Below are 17,074 nucleotides of genomic sequence, written 5' to 3'. Positions count from 1 at the left end.
AGACAAGCTGAAGGAGTGAGTGAGAATATGGCAAATGCAATAAGGTGTGGGAAAAAAAGCGAAGTTATCCACTTTAGTACACGCAACAAAAAGGCAGAGAGTATTTTTTAAAATGTTAGATAATGTTGATATTCAAAGGGACCTGTCACTTTGTACAAAAGTCACTGAAAAACCAATATGCAGGTAAAACAAGCAATTAGGAAGGTAAATGATACGTTACCCTTTATTACAAAAGGATTTGAATACATAAGTAAAGATGTCTTTCTGCAATATACAAGGCCTAGGTGAGACTGCACCCAATATTGTATATAGTTTTGACCTTCTTACCTAAAAATGGATAGATGGATGAAAATTCACTAGACTGGCTGCAGAGATGTTGGATTTGCCGGATAAGGAGAGATGGAGTAGATTAGGCCTGTGTTCTTGAGGTTAGAGTGAAAGGATATCTCACTGAAACTTAAAGTTGTTACAGGCTGGATACTGGGAAGATTCTTCCTCAGTCTAAGAAGTCTAGAACCAGGATTCTCAAAATAAGGGGCAGAGACATCTCTTCATGAAGAAGGTACTGAATCTTTGGAATTCTCTATACATAGGGCTATGAAGGTTCAGTCATTAAGATCATTCAAAACAGAGATTTCAAAGTACGAGAGAAATCAAGGGAAGTGGGGATAATGCAGTAGAATGGTACTGAGGTGGAAGATCAGTCATGATCTTCATGAATGGCAGAAAAAGCTCTAAAGGGCTGAATGATTTACTCCTGCTCCAATTGTAGTGTAGCAGTTAGTGTAATGCTTTACAGTGCCAGCGACCCGGGTTCAATTCCAGCAACTGCCTGTAAGGAGTTTGTATGTTCTCCCCGTGACTGCGTGGGTTTCGTCCGGGTTCCTCCCACATTCCAAAGATGTATGGGTTAGGAAGTTGTGGGCATGCTATGTTGGCGCCGGAAGAGTGGCGACACTTGCAGGCTGCCCCCAGAACACTATGCAAAAGATGCATTTCACTGTTTCGATGTACATGTGACTAATAAAGATATCATATAGTATATGTTTTGAAGGGAAAAAAAGTGAGCTAGAAGCCTTCTAGACCTGCTCCACTATTCAGTGAGATCTCAACTCGTACTGTGTATCTAGTGCATTTTCCTGTTTGATTGAGATATCATTTGCTTCCTTTTAAGTCTACATTCAAATGAGCTTTGAGAAGCTTTAATACATAAAGGCTAGTTTAATGGGTAGGCCAAGTAACAATACCATTCAAAATGGTATTTACCATACAGGTGTCCTGCCAAAATTTGATAATTACACAAAAAAATGTAGAAATACTCTACCAAAGAATTCACTGTCCTTTTTTCATAAGTCAAGTTCAAGACTAGTTATTCAAAATTAGTACCAGAAGAGCACTATACAACTTTGAATAATACCCAAAGTAAAACCTCAGCTGAATTGATAGGGAAAGCAATACTTCAAATGGCTGGGTGTGCTTGCCTTCATAAACAAAAAATAAATTTTGGAGTGAGTGCATTTCAAAATATTGACTGTTTTGCAGAAATTTTATGTTCTTAAAAATGTGTCACCAAGATAGATTTGTTATACCTGCAATGCTTGAACACTAGCTAGAAAGTCCAATTGTTCTGAAGGTCTGGTTAGGGTACTTAGTGGCTTGCGGGCTGCAGGGTTATTTTTCAATATAGTTTCAGCAGTTAAGGATGTTCCACCATACAGGAGTTCTCTTGCAATCATTGCAGTAACTGTAGCCATTGCCGGATTTGCTGCAGGCCTGTTGAAATCTTTGGTATGATGCCCTTGATTGACTCCAACAGCCTGTGCTACTTCAGGAACCATGGGTAGGATTCCAGCAGGCAGTTGCTGGTGGCTGGGATAAGGCATTCGAAACTCATCTTCCAGGCGCATACTCCCATCTTTACCTGAAATAGTACAGAAGTGACATTTTTTAATGTATCAAAATATTTGTTGTACTATACAAACAGATTGTTATGGAGTCCTCAGATGTACATTTTCATTTAATCTTAGGAATCTTGCTCTTATTGTTAATGCAAGAAAAAAGTTTGTTCTAGGTCATTTCCCTCTCATTCATATACAAGTCTATGTCGAACAGAACAAATGTTTCTGCTTCGAGTGGTGCCACTCTTAAATACATGCTCACTTTTACTTCTCTACCTTTTTCCACTGTGACGCTGACAGCTTCCTCTTATGTAAAGATGACCTGGGCCAACACACTTTACCCAGCATTGTAATTAGACTCTGTCTAGTATTTTTACATTTGCATGATATTTGTCATTTTAGATAACCCTATTGTTGTGGCCCATTTCTCAAGTAATGACTAGCTTCCAAACAAGAACATGTTCAAATCTTTATCCCCAGAACCAGAGTCAATACCAATTTTTCAGGCTGAGTTACTGACATTCTAATCAAGAACATTTTAATGTTTGAAGAATTCCTCACTCATTTCGGAAATATTTTTCCCAGTGTGTATTAGGATAACTGAAAGGTGTCCCCACACAATCACACTCCTTGCTGCACCACACCCCACCCCTGTATTCATATTATACAATTTTCAGCTTGTGTCCCAGTAGTTCACCTAAAAATTTCCTCTTTTATCTCCCTCTCATATTTGGTAAAGAATTCCACTTTCATTTCTCAATTGTAGCCAAAGATTCTCTGTACCTTCAAGCAACTCCTTTGACCAATACTGCCACCCCTATTTTTAATCTTTCTTTGCTACTTGGTATCCAGGAATATTAAATTCCCTTTCCTCCATTTCTTAAATCCAGGTGCTAGTTATTGCCACAAAATCAATTCCATTTGACTATTTGTGCCAGCACTGGCTTTATTTACCATTCACTGCCTTAACCTACTGTTTGCCTCTCACACACTTCCCTTGTCCAATACATCCTACTTTTGTGCTATTTATTTTAATAATGTTTGTTTCTCTTAGCTTCTCACACAACTTTATTTTAAAAAAAAAACCTCTGCACACTTCACCCTATTGCCTATAATCCTCCCAAACAAATTCATTTCCACTGAAGCATTTATGGAGCCAACATAAAATGCAGAGTATTTCAATTTTATGCATATATACTGAGGGAATAAAGACACTACAGGTGTGAAAGAATAAGAACCCAGGGATTAGAAGATGACAAAAATGCAAGATGAATTTTAAGAGGAATGTCTTAAAAGTAGAGTTTGGAGAAAAAGAATTCCATAGAACCTAGGCAGCTGAAGATTGGAAGAATGCACAAAAGTGAGAAGTTTGTGGTGTTAATCAAGATTGTTTCTAACAAAAAAAAAATTGACCAGCAGTGAGTAAATGACAAATGTTCTCTAAGTTCAGGGAAAAAAAGTGTAGGAGAATCAAAATATTGGCAGTCCCCATGAAAATATTTTGTTGTCTCATTTCTATACTTGTATGGGATATCATTCTGGTTACTTTACTTTTTTTGTTGAACTTCCTATGACAGACCTTAGAAGATAGATAAATAGATGAAAGAGAAAAGTATAGAAGAATAAGTAGGTAAAATTAGATGAAAGAAGGTGGAGGAGACTTGGAGAAGAATACTACACACAGCAGATGCACTTCCAGGAAGCAACTTCCATGCAACAAACCTGCTGCAGTATCTTCTATAGAGGAATTGGGTTCAAAAAAGGTTACTTTCCGTCCTTTAACAGGTTCTTTCAATGTTGGCTGAAAAGGAAATGAAAAAACCTTCAGAACAGATCTTGTAACACTCAAGAAAAATTATTAAAATTAATTTTTTGAGATGTAGGGAAAAATTTACCTTTTCATCAGTTTTCAAAGCTGGTTTAGGTGGCTGAGGCTGAGGAACTTTAAAACCTAAAAGCTCCAGCATTTTCTCAGCTGCATTTCGTTTAGCAACTTTCTTATTTGGGCCCATTCCTTCTGCTACTTGACCACCAACTTTTACCTAAATAACAGAATATAGTTCAAATTATTTGGGATTGTACCTTTCAGAATCTATAGAAAATCCGATAAATTATGTAACATTTCTCACCCGCATAACAAACTCTCTGAGGCGAGGAAGGCCTCGTTCTACCATTAATGTATATTCAGGCTCCTTTTCTTTTTTTGCTTGCTGAATTTGAGCTAGACGGCTGATTGGATTCATTCCTTGCCCATACTCTGGACTTGTCTGTAGCTTAAAAATAAAAAAAAAATGCAAGCTCAGCATTTCAGCACTAATCAAATTAAATCAATGGGCAAGATGATGAATGAAGTTTAACTTTTGTAGCCAAATCCGAAAAGCCAGATTGTTTTGGGTTCAGGTACGGAAGTAACCTAATTTTTTTTGGAAAAATTGAAAATTTACAATGCTGAATCTTGCAGGTTTGAGACACCAAATGTGGTGCTTTTTTTTTACACTTTTCACCTTTGTATTCTCCACAAGGAAGAGAAGGCCTGCTCCCAATCCTATACCATGTTCCTGTCAGATTCTAGAGAGTGAGTAAGTGTTCTGTGCTTAAATGGTCTAGGGGTTTCTGTTACTACAATGAAATAGAAAACTCTCCAATTACCTCAACTAAAATTGAGAGCTATTGCTGCCATTTTGCCTTCCAAATGCCGAAGAAAATAAATCAATAGCTCACAATGGCTTTCTCCCCCCCACATTGCAGCAAATTTAATAACATTTGGGACACCGGAGACTGCAGGTGCTGGAATCTGGAGCAACACACAAAGCACTGGAGGAACTCAGCAGGTCAGGCAGCATCTATTGAGGGAAGTGGACAGTCAACATTTTGGTTCAAGACCCTTCATCTGGACTCTTAATAAAATGTGACTTCTATTACTTATACCAATCCAAAATAGCAAGAATCAGTATGTAAACCAACAGTCTAAAACCAAGGTGCCAATTCAGATTATTCAAATAGCCAGGAATTTCATCAAACAGAAACAGGATGAAATGTGATACAAAAGCAGTTCAGCATTACTGAATGCCGAATCCAAACCCCAAAAGATCCATCCTCATCTCAAAATGGACAAGGATCCAAATCACCTACTATTGATATGATCCTATTTCTGCAAACACTAAGTGTTGATAAAAGTAAAGGAAACTGCACAAGGCCCAGATATACTGCTGCACCTCACAAGCATGCAATTGCCACCAAAAGTGATAAAAGTAGAGAATGTTTTCAATTTCCAGAATTCACGTCTCTTATTGAAAGAAAAAGTAAAATGCCCTCAATGAGAAAGGAATATCATGGAGCAGAAAATAATACAAGGTTATGGAATTGGATTAGTTTTGAAATCAGACTAACTGATTTTCAGTAAAGATGATAGATATATTATCCAGACTATACAACTTAGATGATTGACAGAAAAGTAGAAATCACTTATGAACAACACATCTTCACACAAGATTGTAACTTAGAATTTCTTTTTTTGTTATATATACACACACACACACACACATAGATTCCAAAGGCAATAACTGTGCAGAATCAATTCTTTGAAAATGATTAACACATGATTAAAAAAAAATGAAGTTGTCATGAGATTAGTCCATACATAGTACAAACAGTCCAAAGAGGAAAGTTGTTCAAAGAATTAAGAGGCATTGATAAGGTAGACTTTTTCCCATGGTAGCGATGCGAAAAACAAGAGGGCTTAGCTTTAAGGTGAAAGGAATGAGTTTAAAGGGGACTTAGAAGGACAAACTTTTTTTTTAAAAAAAAACTGAGTAACTGATATCTGGAACTTGCTGCCAGAGGAGGAGGTGGAGTCCGACACAATCACTACATTTGAGACATTTATGCAGGCACTTAACTAGGCAAGGCATGGAAGGATACAAACCTAACGCAGGCAAATGGGATTAGTATAGGTGGACAAAAAGATTGGAATGGACATGGTGGGTCGCAGGACCCCTTATGTGCTGTACAACTATGGCTATGACTGCTGGTTTCACAGACACATTTCTGGAAAGCAATGGCCAAATTTGAATGTGGAGGTACAATTACAAATTTGTTCAAAACTTTGCACAATTCTCATTAGTTAACTGGTTTACTATATTCACTAACTATGCAAGGAGCATGAAGTACATCAGACATCTGGATAAGAGTTTAGATTACAGTACCTTGATAAGTGAGCATGCATAGAAAATAGATATGGGGTTTCTTCTCTCAAATCCTGAAGCTGTTAGAACAGTAACCCTGTAGATGATATGATACAAAGTACCTTACCCAAGAGTTTGCGATTCACTTACGGAGCCTGATATCAAGTACTTGCGGGATTTTCAACTGGACAATTAAAACTCAAACCAGCCCTTTTCCTTGGATAGTATCCAGATATTTCAATGTGAAGTCAGGTACAAGAAATCTGGCCAACAATGTTCCTTGACCAAAAAGATCAATGACTTTACCACTGCCTATAGTCAACAAGCATAAAATCTAAACATTTCTTTTCATCTCTTTGGCTTAGAACCAAACAGCTTACTTCAGCCAGTTTGTCACAAGATGCTGGCCCCAGCCAGTTAAGTCAAGAACATGTTTCAAAACTGCCCAAATGATTTCTAAAATTTGCTAAGATCTCTGATATTTCTTGTCCATAAATGTATTCTGGAAAAAAATGAAGTATATTCGTGTTATGTTCGATGCCACTGTTGCCCCATACACAGGCAATGAAGGAATTAGCAAATACAGTTACGTCATTAATTTCCCTTTCCCATCGCTTCATGATGTTGCCCAATATATTACCAGCAATACCACTGAGGCAGGGTTGAAAGGGCAAGCAGAAGTGAGAGAAAAATATTCTAATACAAAGTACTACAAGTAACCTGCACATCATGCCCAAAAGCCATTTGCACAGGTTTTAGGACAGGGAACTACTATGCAGGGTAAAAGCATCAGGAACCCCAAAGGAAACTTGATCTGCAATTTCAGAGACTGACTGGTAACAAGTACAGAGGACACTATCTGTACCCGCTGCCTTTTTTAATACTTTAGATACTTCACATACAAATGCCAGCAACCAAGAGCCATTTCAAGCCCTGTTGTGTAAAACCATTAAATATGTACACATTTCTAACCTTTAGGAATGTAAGCATCAGAAATAGGCATAAGCCATTCAGCTTCTCATGCTTCATCTCTCATCTCAAACAATCTTGCTGCATTAACCCAATAGATGCCAATTCCCTCAACATCCAAAGTCAACCTGTCACTGAGCAATTGAGCCTCCACAGCCCATTCAAGTCGAGAATTCCGAAGATTCACTGTCCTCTGCCTGAAGAAATTACTTCTCACCCTGTCCAGAATAAGGGGTTATTCTGCTTATTTTGGGATATCCCAGCCAGGGGAAACCAACTCCATTTCTAACCTATTAAGCCCAAGAATTCCGCACATTTCAACAAGATCACCTCATTTTTCTAAACCTCACCTCATACAACATCTTGGTAATCAACCTGGCAAATTTTCATCGCACTCTATTGCAACTACACTGGTATCTCTTTTAGTGCTCAGGATATATTCCAAGGACCAAGAGTACTAGCAGATTCAGTGCCCAAGGGCTCATTATAGCATTATATAACAAGGAGATGCATTACATAACACTGTGCTAGAAACGTTGTGAAAACCCACCCTTTCCAATGCTACTTCAGATACCTAATTGAGGTCTCAGCCTTCCACTGGCACTCCTGCAGCAACAAAACAGTTAAAGTGATCTTATCTTTGCATGGTTCACCGTGGATTGTGCCACGAAACCAATGTGCAAGCTGGAGCAAGTGCTAAGATATGGCACTCAGGTGACAAATTTGATCATTGAGACTGTTAACCTAATACCATAGAAAAATCTCTAGGTCGGGTAGGGAGCTTTGGGGCCACACAAGGAGATGGGGAGATAGCCACTTCCGTCACATTCATCAGGAAGTGATGGAAGACACTGCAGGATCTCAGAAGAATATCAATATATTGAGTATATGCCAGGTCCCATATTCACCAAGCCAGTCAGGGTACAGCCCCAAGCCTCAGTGCTGAACAACTGCACTGCTTGCCCAAGTCCACCTAACACCAGCTGTCATAGGTCACCTCTGCATATTGCCTTGGTAGTTCACGCCATACTGAGCCACATGGCGATGACATCACTGCTTCATTGCTGATGGAGTATTGACAGTAGCAGGGGTACATGCCAGGTTCCTTGACAGCAAACAGAACCAAGAGGATTGGGGGCAGGGGGTGGCAGTGGAAGGAAAACAAAAATCACATCTGCGAGTGTTTAGACTCCAGGACTCCCATCTATGATATATCCCAATATTTTTCCTTGGGTAAGGAGGCAAGACCAGTCCACGATATTCCAGTTGAGGTCTTCCCAGAACTCTAACTTGAAATAGATCTCTCTACTTTGGTAATGAAATCTTCATCTAGTAAATGCAACAACATTTGCCTTCCAAATTGCCTGCCAGTCTTGCAACATTCAGTAAGTTGTGTATATGGAACCAAGGTCCCTCTAACAAACTTTTCAATTGCACCATTTAAAATCAATTTCACTTTGATTATTTTCTATCAAAGAGGATGGTCTCGTGTTTTCCCCACATTATATTTCATTTGCTATGTCTTTGACTTTTCACCCTGGTCACATCCTCCTGAATTGTCTCTGCAATGTCTTCACAGCCTACACTGCTATCCAGCTTGGATTCAGTTGAAACTTGGTTATACTACACTTGGTCCTCCTTTTCCAAACCATTGATTTTGATTGCGAACAGATGCAGCACCACATTTATCATAGTCTCCCAACACTATAATGACCTATTTATTCCTAATGCTTCCTGTGAAAAACATGTTAGTTGAGCCATATCAGCATCCTCACCAGAAATGTATTTCTGGGCCGTATGCTGTTGGTAAGGAGTCCTGGAACTAAGCGTTTTGTTTAAATAGTTAACTCTTAATACTTTTCCCCAATAGATGCAAGTGATACATACGGTTTTCTCTGGAGTTTCAAAAATAAACAAAACTCTCCATCATTCAAGGGCCACTGAATAAAGAATTAAATCAGGGCAACGTGTCCAATGTGCAGTCAAGAGTTTTGATTATTATTTTGGGTATAACAGACTCACTAAAAGAGCTCCCTTCTACTGTATGTTCCAATTTTTGTCCCTTGACCACCCCCAGTTTTAACCACTTGACCACTGGCAGCATTGCATCCAATGACTGAACTGAGCTTTAAAATTCCCTTTCCAAGCATCCCCACTCTCCACCTTGCTGTTCTTCCACAAGTTTTTTGAAACATTCAACTCATCTCATCTCAAGGGAAATATTTAAGAGCATGAGCATATTAAGTTGACGTAGTTCAATTATGATACCAAATGGCATAGGAGGCTGAGGGGGGCCAAAGCCTACAAACTATACCTTGTTCTTTTACCTCCATGTCAAAATTTGTTTGACTACTTCCAGTCACATGCCTCATGTTAAAAATCACCAAAGCCGAGAACCAGCAGGATCTTTGAAAATAACTAGATCAATGATTATAATTGTCTCAAGATAGGTATTATGTCTATAAATTGGAAATGTTTTCATTCACCTTTTGATGCTTATCATCAGAAAATTTGAATGGTTTTAAGATAACTAATTCAAAGGAAATGGAACGTCATAGGCAATGCCACAAAAATAAACACAAGTAAAACTCAAATACTATCCAAGTATTTATGCTTCTCATCAGAACAAGCCTATTTATTGGAAAGACTCTGCTATCAGCAAACTTGTCAGCCATCTCTCAAGCAAAAGATTTTTTTTTGGGAGTATGGGCAATGAGTTCCCTGCTGCTCCAAAAGGTTTATAACATCCACTTGAATAGATGACATTTTCAAAGGCTTGCCCTCTGACAACTTTGGACTTCTGGCCATACCTCACACTCCATCCTCCTGCTGTACTTAAGTCTCAACCTTAGCACATAACTTAAAGCACTATGCTGGGGAAAGGTTCTCACTTACAAGATAATTTGATGCTCCCATTAGTGATACGATACTGTTAAAGCAGAACTGCAAGCTGTCTCAAAAATAATTTTCCATTTAGCACCCAGATACATTTTAAAATAGCAAATAATGCTTCTTTTCATACACACCTTTACTATTGATTTAGTTTTCTTTTTTATGCGTGGTTTCACTTTTTCTACAGTGGGGAGCTGCGGAAGTTTCTTCAATTCCTCCAAAACAGCTATCGCAGCAGCTTTCTTGGATATTTTCTTACTCTTCCCTTCTCCTTCTGCTGAAAATTCTCCAACCATTACTTTAGTCACGAAACTTTTCATGTGAGGAGGACCACTTTCCTTTATTACCTACAAAAAAAAATGTACTTCAGCAGATAACGTCTAATTTACCAGTTTCATATCCCACCTATTTGTTTCCAAGTTTGTCAGTAGTGATCAAAGACAAAATACCTTGCTCTATAATATTTAAAAAGATGTTCAATGCAGCACAATAACAATATTGCTTAGCTGCAGGATAAAGGCTCCAGTAAAAGGGAGTGAGAGGGAGCAGAGTGGTTTGGGCTTTGGCTCAACGGGCTTCGGCGAGACCGGGTAAGAGGCGAGATTTATAGAGAGGGGGTAAGTTATTAGTTTATTTGTTGATCTCAGTGGTATTCAGCAGTATGCATCTGGGGTTGGTCTTATGTTTGGAGTATCAGATGTGGGGACCCTGGGAGACTACCAGACTCCCCGATAACTACATCTGCACAAAGTGCACTGAGATGTGGCTCCTCAAGGAACAGATTGAGAGTCTGGAGCAGCAGCTCGATGACCTTCGGCTGATTAGGGAGAGCAAGCAGGACATAGACAGGAGTTATAAAGAGTTTGTAGACAGTACCTCTGTGGCGGTCCCCCTCAAAAACCGGTATCTCATTTTAGATTCGGTTGGAGAGGATGACCAGATAGAGGAAGACCTCAGCAACCGGGACCTTGGCACCATGCCCGGTACTGTGGTCCAGCAGAGAAAGCGAAATGCAGTGGTTATTGGGGATTCTATAGTAAGGGGTACGGATAGCAGATTCTGCGAAACCGACAATGAATCTCGGATGGTGTGTTGCCTCCCTGGTGCCAGGGTACGGGATATCACAGACCGGGTCCAGAATATTCTGAGGGGAGAGGGTGAGCAGCCAGAAGTCTTGGTACATGTAGGTACCAATGACATAGGTAGAAAAAGAGAAGAGGTCCTGAAGGAGGAATACAAGGCGTTAGGGAGAAGGTTGAGAAGTAGGACCTCAAGGGTGGTAATCTCAGGATTACTACCAGTGCCATGTGCCAATGGTAGAAAGAATTGGCAGATGAGTGCGTGGCTGAGTGACTGGTGCAGGGGGCAGGGCTTCAGATTTTTGGATAATTGGGACCTTTTTTGGGGGAGGCATGACCTATTCGCTAAAGATGGGTTGCACCTAAACTCCAAAGGGTCCAATATCCTGGCGGGAATGTTTAATTTAGCTGTTGGGGAAGGTTTAAACTAATCTGGCAGGGGGATGGAAACCAGAATGTTAGGATACAAGATGGTAAGGTAAGGAAGTTTATAGAAACAAGTCCAAGACAGTGTGCAGTGAGGATGGCAAGAAGGACAGGCAGGTGAGAAGTCAGGATAATTTGCTGAATAATAGAAGTACAACAAATCAGGATGTTAGGATAGAGGATGAGGTATATAGGAACATCTCTAAGATAGTGTGTAGTGAAGATGGTAAGAAGGATAGACAGGTGAAAAGTCAGGATAATCTGCTGAACAATAGAAGTACAACAAAATCAATAGCAGATACTGGACTAAATGTACTATATTTAAATGCACGTAGCATTAGGAATAAAGTAGATGACCTAGTGGCACAACTACAGGTTAATAAATACAACACTGTGGCAATCACCGAGTCAAGGCTTTATGAAGGATGTGATTGGGAACTCAATGTCCAGGGGTACACAGTGTATAGGAAGGATAGGCGGGTAGGCAGAGGGGGAGGTGTGGCCATGATGGTTAGTAGCAATATAAAATCAATAGAAAGGAAGGACATTGGGTCAGAAAAGGTGGAATCCTTATGGGTGGAGCTAAGAAATAGCAAGGGTAAAAGGACAATAGTAGCAGCTATATATAGGCCCCTAAATAGCCATCAGGAAGTGGACGATAAGTTGCAGTTTGAGATAGAAAAAGCATGCCAGAGTGACAACGTGAAGATAATTATGGGGGATTTTAACATGACGGTGGACTGGGAAATCCAGCAAGGCAGTAGAACTCAGGAGAGTGAGTTTGTGGAATGTCTACGGGACGGTTTTTTGGAGCAACTTGTTGATGAGCCCACCAGGGGATCGGCTGTTTTGGATTGGGTACTGTGTAATGAACCGGAGGTGATTAGGGAACTAAAGGTAAAGGAACCACTGGGAACTAGTGATCACAATATGATTGAGTTCAGTTTCAAGTTTGAGAAGGAGAAGCTGATAACTGGTGTATCGATATTTCGGGGGAACAAAGGAAATTACAATGGTATGAGAAAGGAGTTGGCCCAAATTGATTGGAAGAGTAAGCTGGCTGGAGGGACGGCGGAGGAGAAATGGAAGGAATTTCTACAGGAAATAAGGAAAATGCAGGATAGATATATTCCAAGAAAAAAGGTTTTGAATGGAAAAAAGGCACAAATGTGGATAACGAGAGAGGTGAAGGCTAAAATAAAAGCAAAAGGGACAGCATACAAAGAAGCAAAAATTAGTGGGAAAACAGAAGACTGAGAAACTTTTAAAAACTTTTAAAAACCTGCAGAGAGAAACTAAGAAGGTTGTTAGGAAAGAAAAGATGAATTATGAAAGGAAGCTGACGGATAACATACGAAAGGATACCAAGAGTTTTTTTTAAATATATGAGGAGTAAAAGACAGACGTGGGTTGATATAGGACGAATTGATAACGGTGCAGGAGATATTATAATGGATGATAAAGAGATGGCAGAGGAATTGAATGAGTATTTTGCATCGGTCTTCACCGTGGAGGACATCAGCAATGTGCCAGTTAGTCAGGGGTCTCACGGAATGGAACTGAGTTCAGTTAAGATTACCAGAGAGAAGGTGCTAGGAAAACTAAGTGGGCTAAAGACTGGTAAGTCTCCCGGACCGGATGAGGTGCATCCCCAGGTTCTGAAGGAGGTGGCTTTAGAGATAGCGGAGGCATTAGTGATAATAGATTCCGGCATGGTTCCGGAGGACTGGAGGGTCGCAAATGTAGTTCCAATGTATAAGAAAGGAGGGAGGCAGCATAAAGGAAATTACAGACCTATTAGTCTGACGTCAGTGGTGGGAAAGTTATTGGAATCTACCCTCAAGGATGGGGTTACGGAATACCTAGAAGTGCAAGGCAAGATAGTGTTACGGACTCAGTGAAAGTCCCTTTAAGATAGAGAGTGTGTGTGTATGTGTGTGTGGGGCGTGCTTACGTCAATAGAAGATAAAGGACGTAATGACGTTGTGGAGGGGAGAGGGAGGGAGGGAGGGGAGAGGGAGGGAGGGGAGAGGGAGGGAGGGGAGAGGGAGGGAGGGGAGAGGGAGGGAGGGGAGAGGGAGGGAGGGGAGAGGGAGAGAGGGGAGAGAGAGAGAGGGGAGAGAGAGAGAGGGGAGAGAGAGAGAGGGGAGAGAGAGAGAGGGGAGAGAGAGAGAGGGGAGAGAGAGAGAGGGGAGAGAGAGAGAGAGGGGAGAGAGAGAGAGGGGAGAGAGAGAGAGGGGAGAGAGAGAGAGGGGAGAGAGAGAGAGGGGAGAGAGAGAGAGAGAGAGAGAGAGAGACCAGCCTGCTAGTTTTCTCTATCGATGGATGAGAAACTATAACTGTGTCTGCCACTGAAATCCATGTATGGAAGTTGGAAGTAATCCGGTGGAGTTCACTTTGTTGCTGACCTGTAGAAGGAAACAGGTATTTGTGTGTGGACGACCACGATTCGGATGCTTTTCGGGGTGAGGAAGTCACTACCGAGTAAACACTGAAGTGTCGCTGGGGTTCCATCGTGGAACATTTGGATTTCGTATTTACTCTCTCTCTGTTTCTCTACGTCTACGTCTTATCTTCAGACAACGGTGGCTGTTGAAGAAGCCCTTGCTCATGTTTCACCTTATGGCTTGTGGAACTGAACTTTAAGAACCATTCCTGAACTGGGAGTTTGGGACTTTGTCACACACGCACACAAAGAGTTTAGTTTTGGGGTTAACGTTCAAAGTTTAACATGTTTGAATTCTAACATACTAACATTTTTACTTTTATTTTACGTATTATCATAAGTAGTGATTAATAAAATAGTTTTTAACACTGAATCATGCTCAGTGTGTTTCTTTTGTTGCTGGTTTGTGACAATAGGTCCAAGCCAACATGCTTTTGTGAAGGGAAGATCCTGCCTGACCAACCTATTGGAGTTTTTTGAAGAAATCACAGGAAGGGTGGATAAGGGAGAGGCGGTAGATGTTGTGTATTTGGACTTTCAAAAGGCCTTCGACAAGGTGCCTCATAAGAGACTGATTAATAAGATGAGAGGTCAGGGAATTACAGGTAGGATAACAGAATGGGTGGAGCATTGGCTGGTTGGCAGGAAGCAAAGGGTGGAAATAAAAGGATCTTGTTCTGGTTGGCTACTGGTTACTAGTGGTGTTCTGCAGGGGTCGGTGTTGGGGGCCGCTCCTTTTTTACCTTGTACATTAACGATTTGGGTGATGGAGTAAATGGTTTTGTGGCTGAGTCTGCAGATGACACCAACATAGGTGGAGGAGTAGGGAGTATTAGGGAGACAGGAAGTTTGCAGAGAGACCTAGATAGTTTAGGAGAACGGGCAAGGAAATGGCAGATGAGATTCAACGTTGCGAAACGTGCAGCTGTACACTTTGAAATAAACGGGCAGATTATTATCTAGAAGGAGAGAAAATTCAAAGTACAGAAGTACAAAGGGACTTGGGGGTAGTCGTGCAGGATACCTTAAAGGTTAACCACCAGGTCGGATCAGTGGTAAAGAAAGCAAATGCTATGTTGGCATTCATTTCGAGAGGTATAGCGTATAGAAGTAAGGAAGTGTTGATGAGGTTCTGTAGGGCACTAGTGAGGCCTCATTTAGAATACTGTTTGCAGTTTTGGGCCCCATATCTTAGGAAGGATGTGCTGACATTGGAGAGGGTTCAGAGGAGATTTACGAGGATGATTCCCGGAATGAAAGGGCTTACGTATGATGAGCGTTTGTCAGCTCTTGGACTGTACTCACTGGAGTACAGAAGAATGAGAGAGGACCTCATAGCGACATTTAAAATGTTGAAAGGAATGGACAGAGTAGATGTGGCTAGGCTGTTTCCCTTGGTGGGTGAGTCCAGGACCAGAGGGCACAATCTTGGAATTAGAGGGTACAGTTTCAAAACAGAGATGAGGAGAAATTTCTTTAGCCAGAGGGTGGTGAAACTGTGGAATTCCTTGTCAGGTACAGCAGTGGAGGTCAGATCATTTGGGGCATTCAAGGAAGAGATAGATAGATATCTAAATAGTTGGGGTATCAAGGGATATGGGGATAAGGCCGGAAATTGGGATTAGAAGAGATTTTTTTTCCTCCTCCTTCCTCCCCCCCATTTCTCATTTTTTTCCTTTTCCTTGGAGCAGACTTGATGGGCCGAATGGCCTGCTTCTGCTCCCTTGTCTTGTGATCTTGTGAAAAGACGACATTCATTATTTTGGCAACGAGCATCCAATTTGATGATTTAATATTAACATGCTTATGGCAGCAATTTGCATATTACTAACTGGTGGTAGTGGTGCAAGGAGAGATAAACAGGGCAGTAATGCTCCAACACAACATTGGGCCTGTGGATTTCTGCACACAATTCTAAATTGTTGCTTGGGGATGTGTTGCAGGGTATTATGTTGAGAAGATAAGGAACTTGAAAGCCCATTCTATTGATCTGGGAGTGCTGAGCCAAATGAAGACCATCACAAAACACCCACTGCTCATTATAAATCCAAAAGCACAATCAGGTAGCAGATAGCCTTCTCCATATCTACCATGTTACTAAAGGTAGTGTTTTTTTGCTTTTTACAAGACCAACACAGAACGTCTACTTAACCCATATAGAAAGGTGGCTAGTCTCTAGCCTCATTCCCTTCTACCCATTACCCCAAACACTTCTGTCTTTCAGGTGCAAGCAGTTGCCATTCTCACAACTTCCATTTTCACTTCCTATACCCATTTTCTTTGTAACTGCCTACTTCCTCTCAGTACTACTGCTCTCTCTTCAACAGGTCCATTTTCCCATGCTACCCCATAGTTATGCATCATTCAGTACACGTGACCCCCTTTTTTTTTAAATCAAGCCCAAGAGATATACCGCCTTCACTTTTCTTCTGCGCCCACCGCGCAACAATCTTAAAAGGACTAATCATTCTCAAAAAGTTTGTGCTAAGAAAAATTGGAAGCAAAGAAAACTTCCCATCACTGCTTCAATTTCAAAACTGGTCTCACCTAGTATAAATCATTAACAGATGTCCAATTGGCTGACAGAGAACTGAACATTAAGTGGAGAATATGCACCCACCAATTGAATGCCTCTTTCCTCTCTTCTGTGAAATTCACTTCCAGTAGACGACAAAAGCCAGATGTGTAATCAGAACTCTCCTTCACACATGTATTTGATTTTCTTTGCAAAAAAGATTACCAGCTAAAATTCATATACAAGGCATTAACATTCCTCTCCAGTTTTCCAAAATTATTTCAGAAAACCATCCAGACAAAACATTGGAAGTAAAGAAACTATTCCTTTGTGTGATCTGACAGGAGAGCCTGGTGCATCTTAGAAAATTAAGTACATTGTATATGCTCATAAGCATTGCAGTCAAAGTTCAATGAGCAAGTATTGCTGAGATCATGAGTAAAAAGACTCAAGAAATTGAAAATTTAAACTTTGGGCAATATTTCAAATATCTATAATTTCATCATCTTGGATACAAGTTTCAAATAATGGACAATAAAAATAAACAATTGAGAAAGACAAGGAGCCAAACTGTGAAATTTCAGCAACTACACATAGAAAGTCACATCACTAGCATTGAAAATAATTCAGAACATCTCCTGATATTGCAGGTACTGAAGAGATTT

General features: G+C 40.5%; 1 protein-coding gene across 5 annotated transcripts in view; it reads right to left on the bottom strand.

Annotated features, from left to right (window-relative positions):
• Positions 1-17,074, bottom strand: part of stau1 (staufen double-stranded RNA binding protein 1) — a 34,010-nt gene that overhangs the window by 3,231 nt on the left and 13,705 nt on the right. For 2 of the 5 annotated variants that reach the window (XM_052031110.1, XM_052031112.1), the window contains exons 8-12: positions 10,078-10,290; positions 4,028-4,171; positions 3,794-3,940; positions 3,621-3,699; positions 1,590-1,921 (exon numbers count right to left, since the gene is read on the bottom strand). In XM_052031110.1, coding sequence (XP_051887070.1) covers positions 1,590-1,921; positions 3,621-3,699; positions 3,794-3,940; positions 4,028-4,171; positions 10,078-10,290 — 915 coding nt within the window. The remainder of the gene's footprint in view (positions 1-1,589; positions 1,922-3,620; positions 3,700-3,793; positions 3,941-4,027; positions 4,172-10,077; positions 10,291-17,074) is intronic. The other 3 variants (XM_052031114.1, XM_052031113.1, XM_052031111.1) reach the window with 2 other exon arrangements.

Source organism: Pristis pectinata, chromosome 16, assembly GCF_009764475.1.
Source record: "Pristis pectinata isolate sPriPec2 chromosome 16, sPriPec2.1.pri, whole genome shotgun sequence".
Taxonomy (NCBI): Eukaryota; Metazoa; Chordata; class Chondrichthyes; order Rhinopristiformes; family Pristidae; genus Pristis; species Pristis pectinata.
The sequence above is the reverse complement of the archived record's forward strand: the minus strand, read 5'-3'. Positions and strand labels throughout refer to the sequence as shown.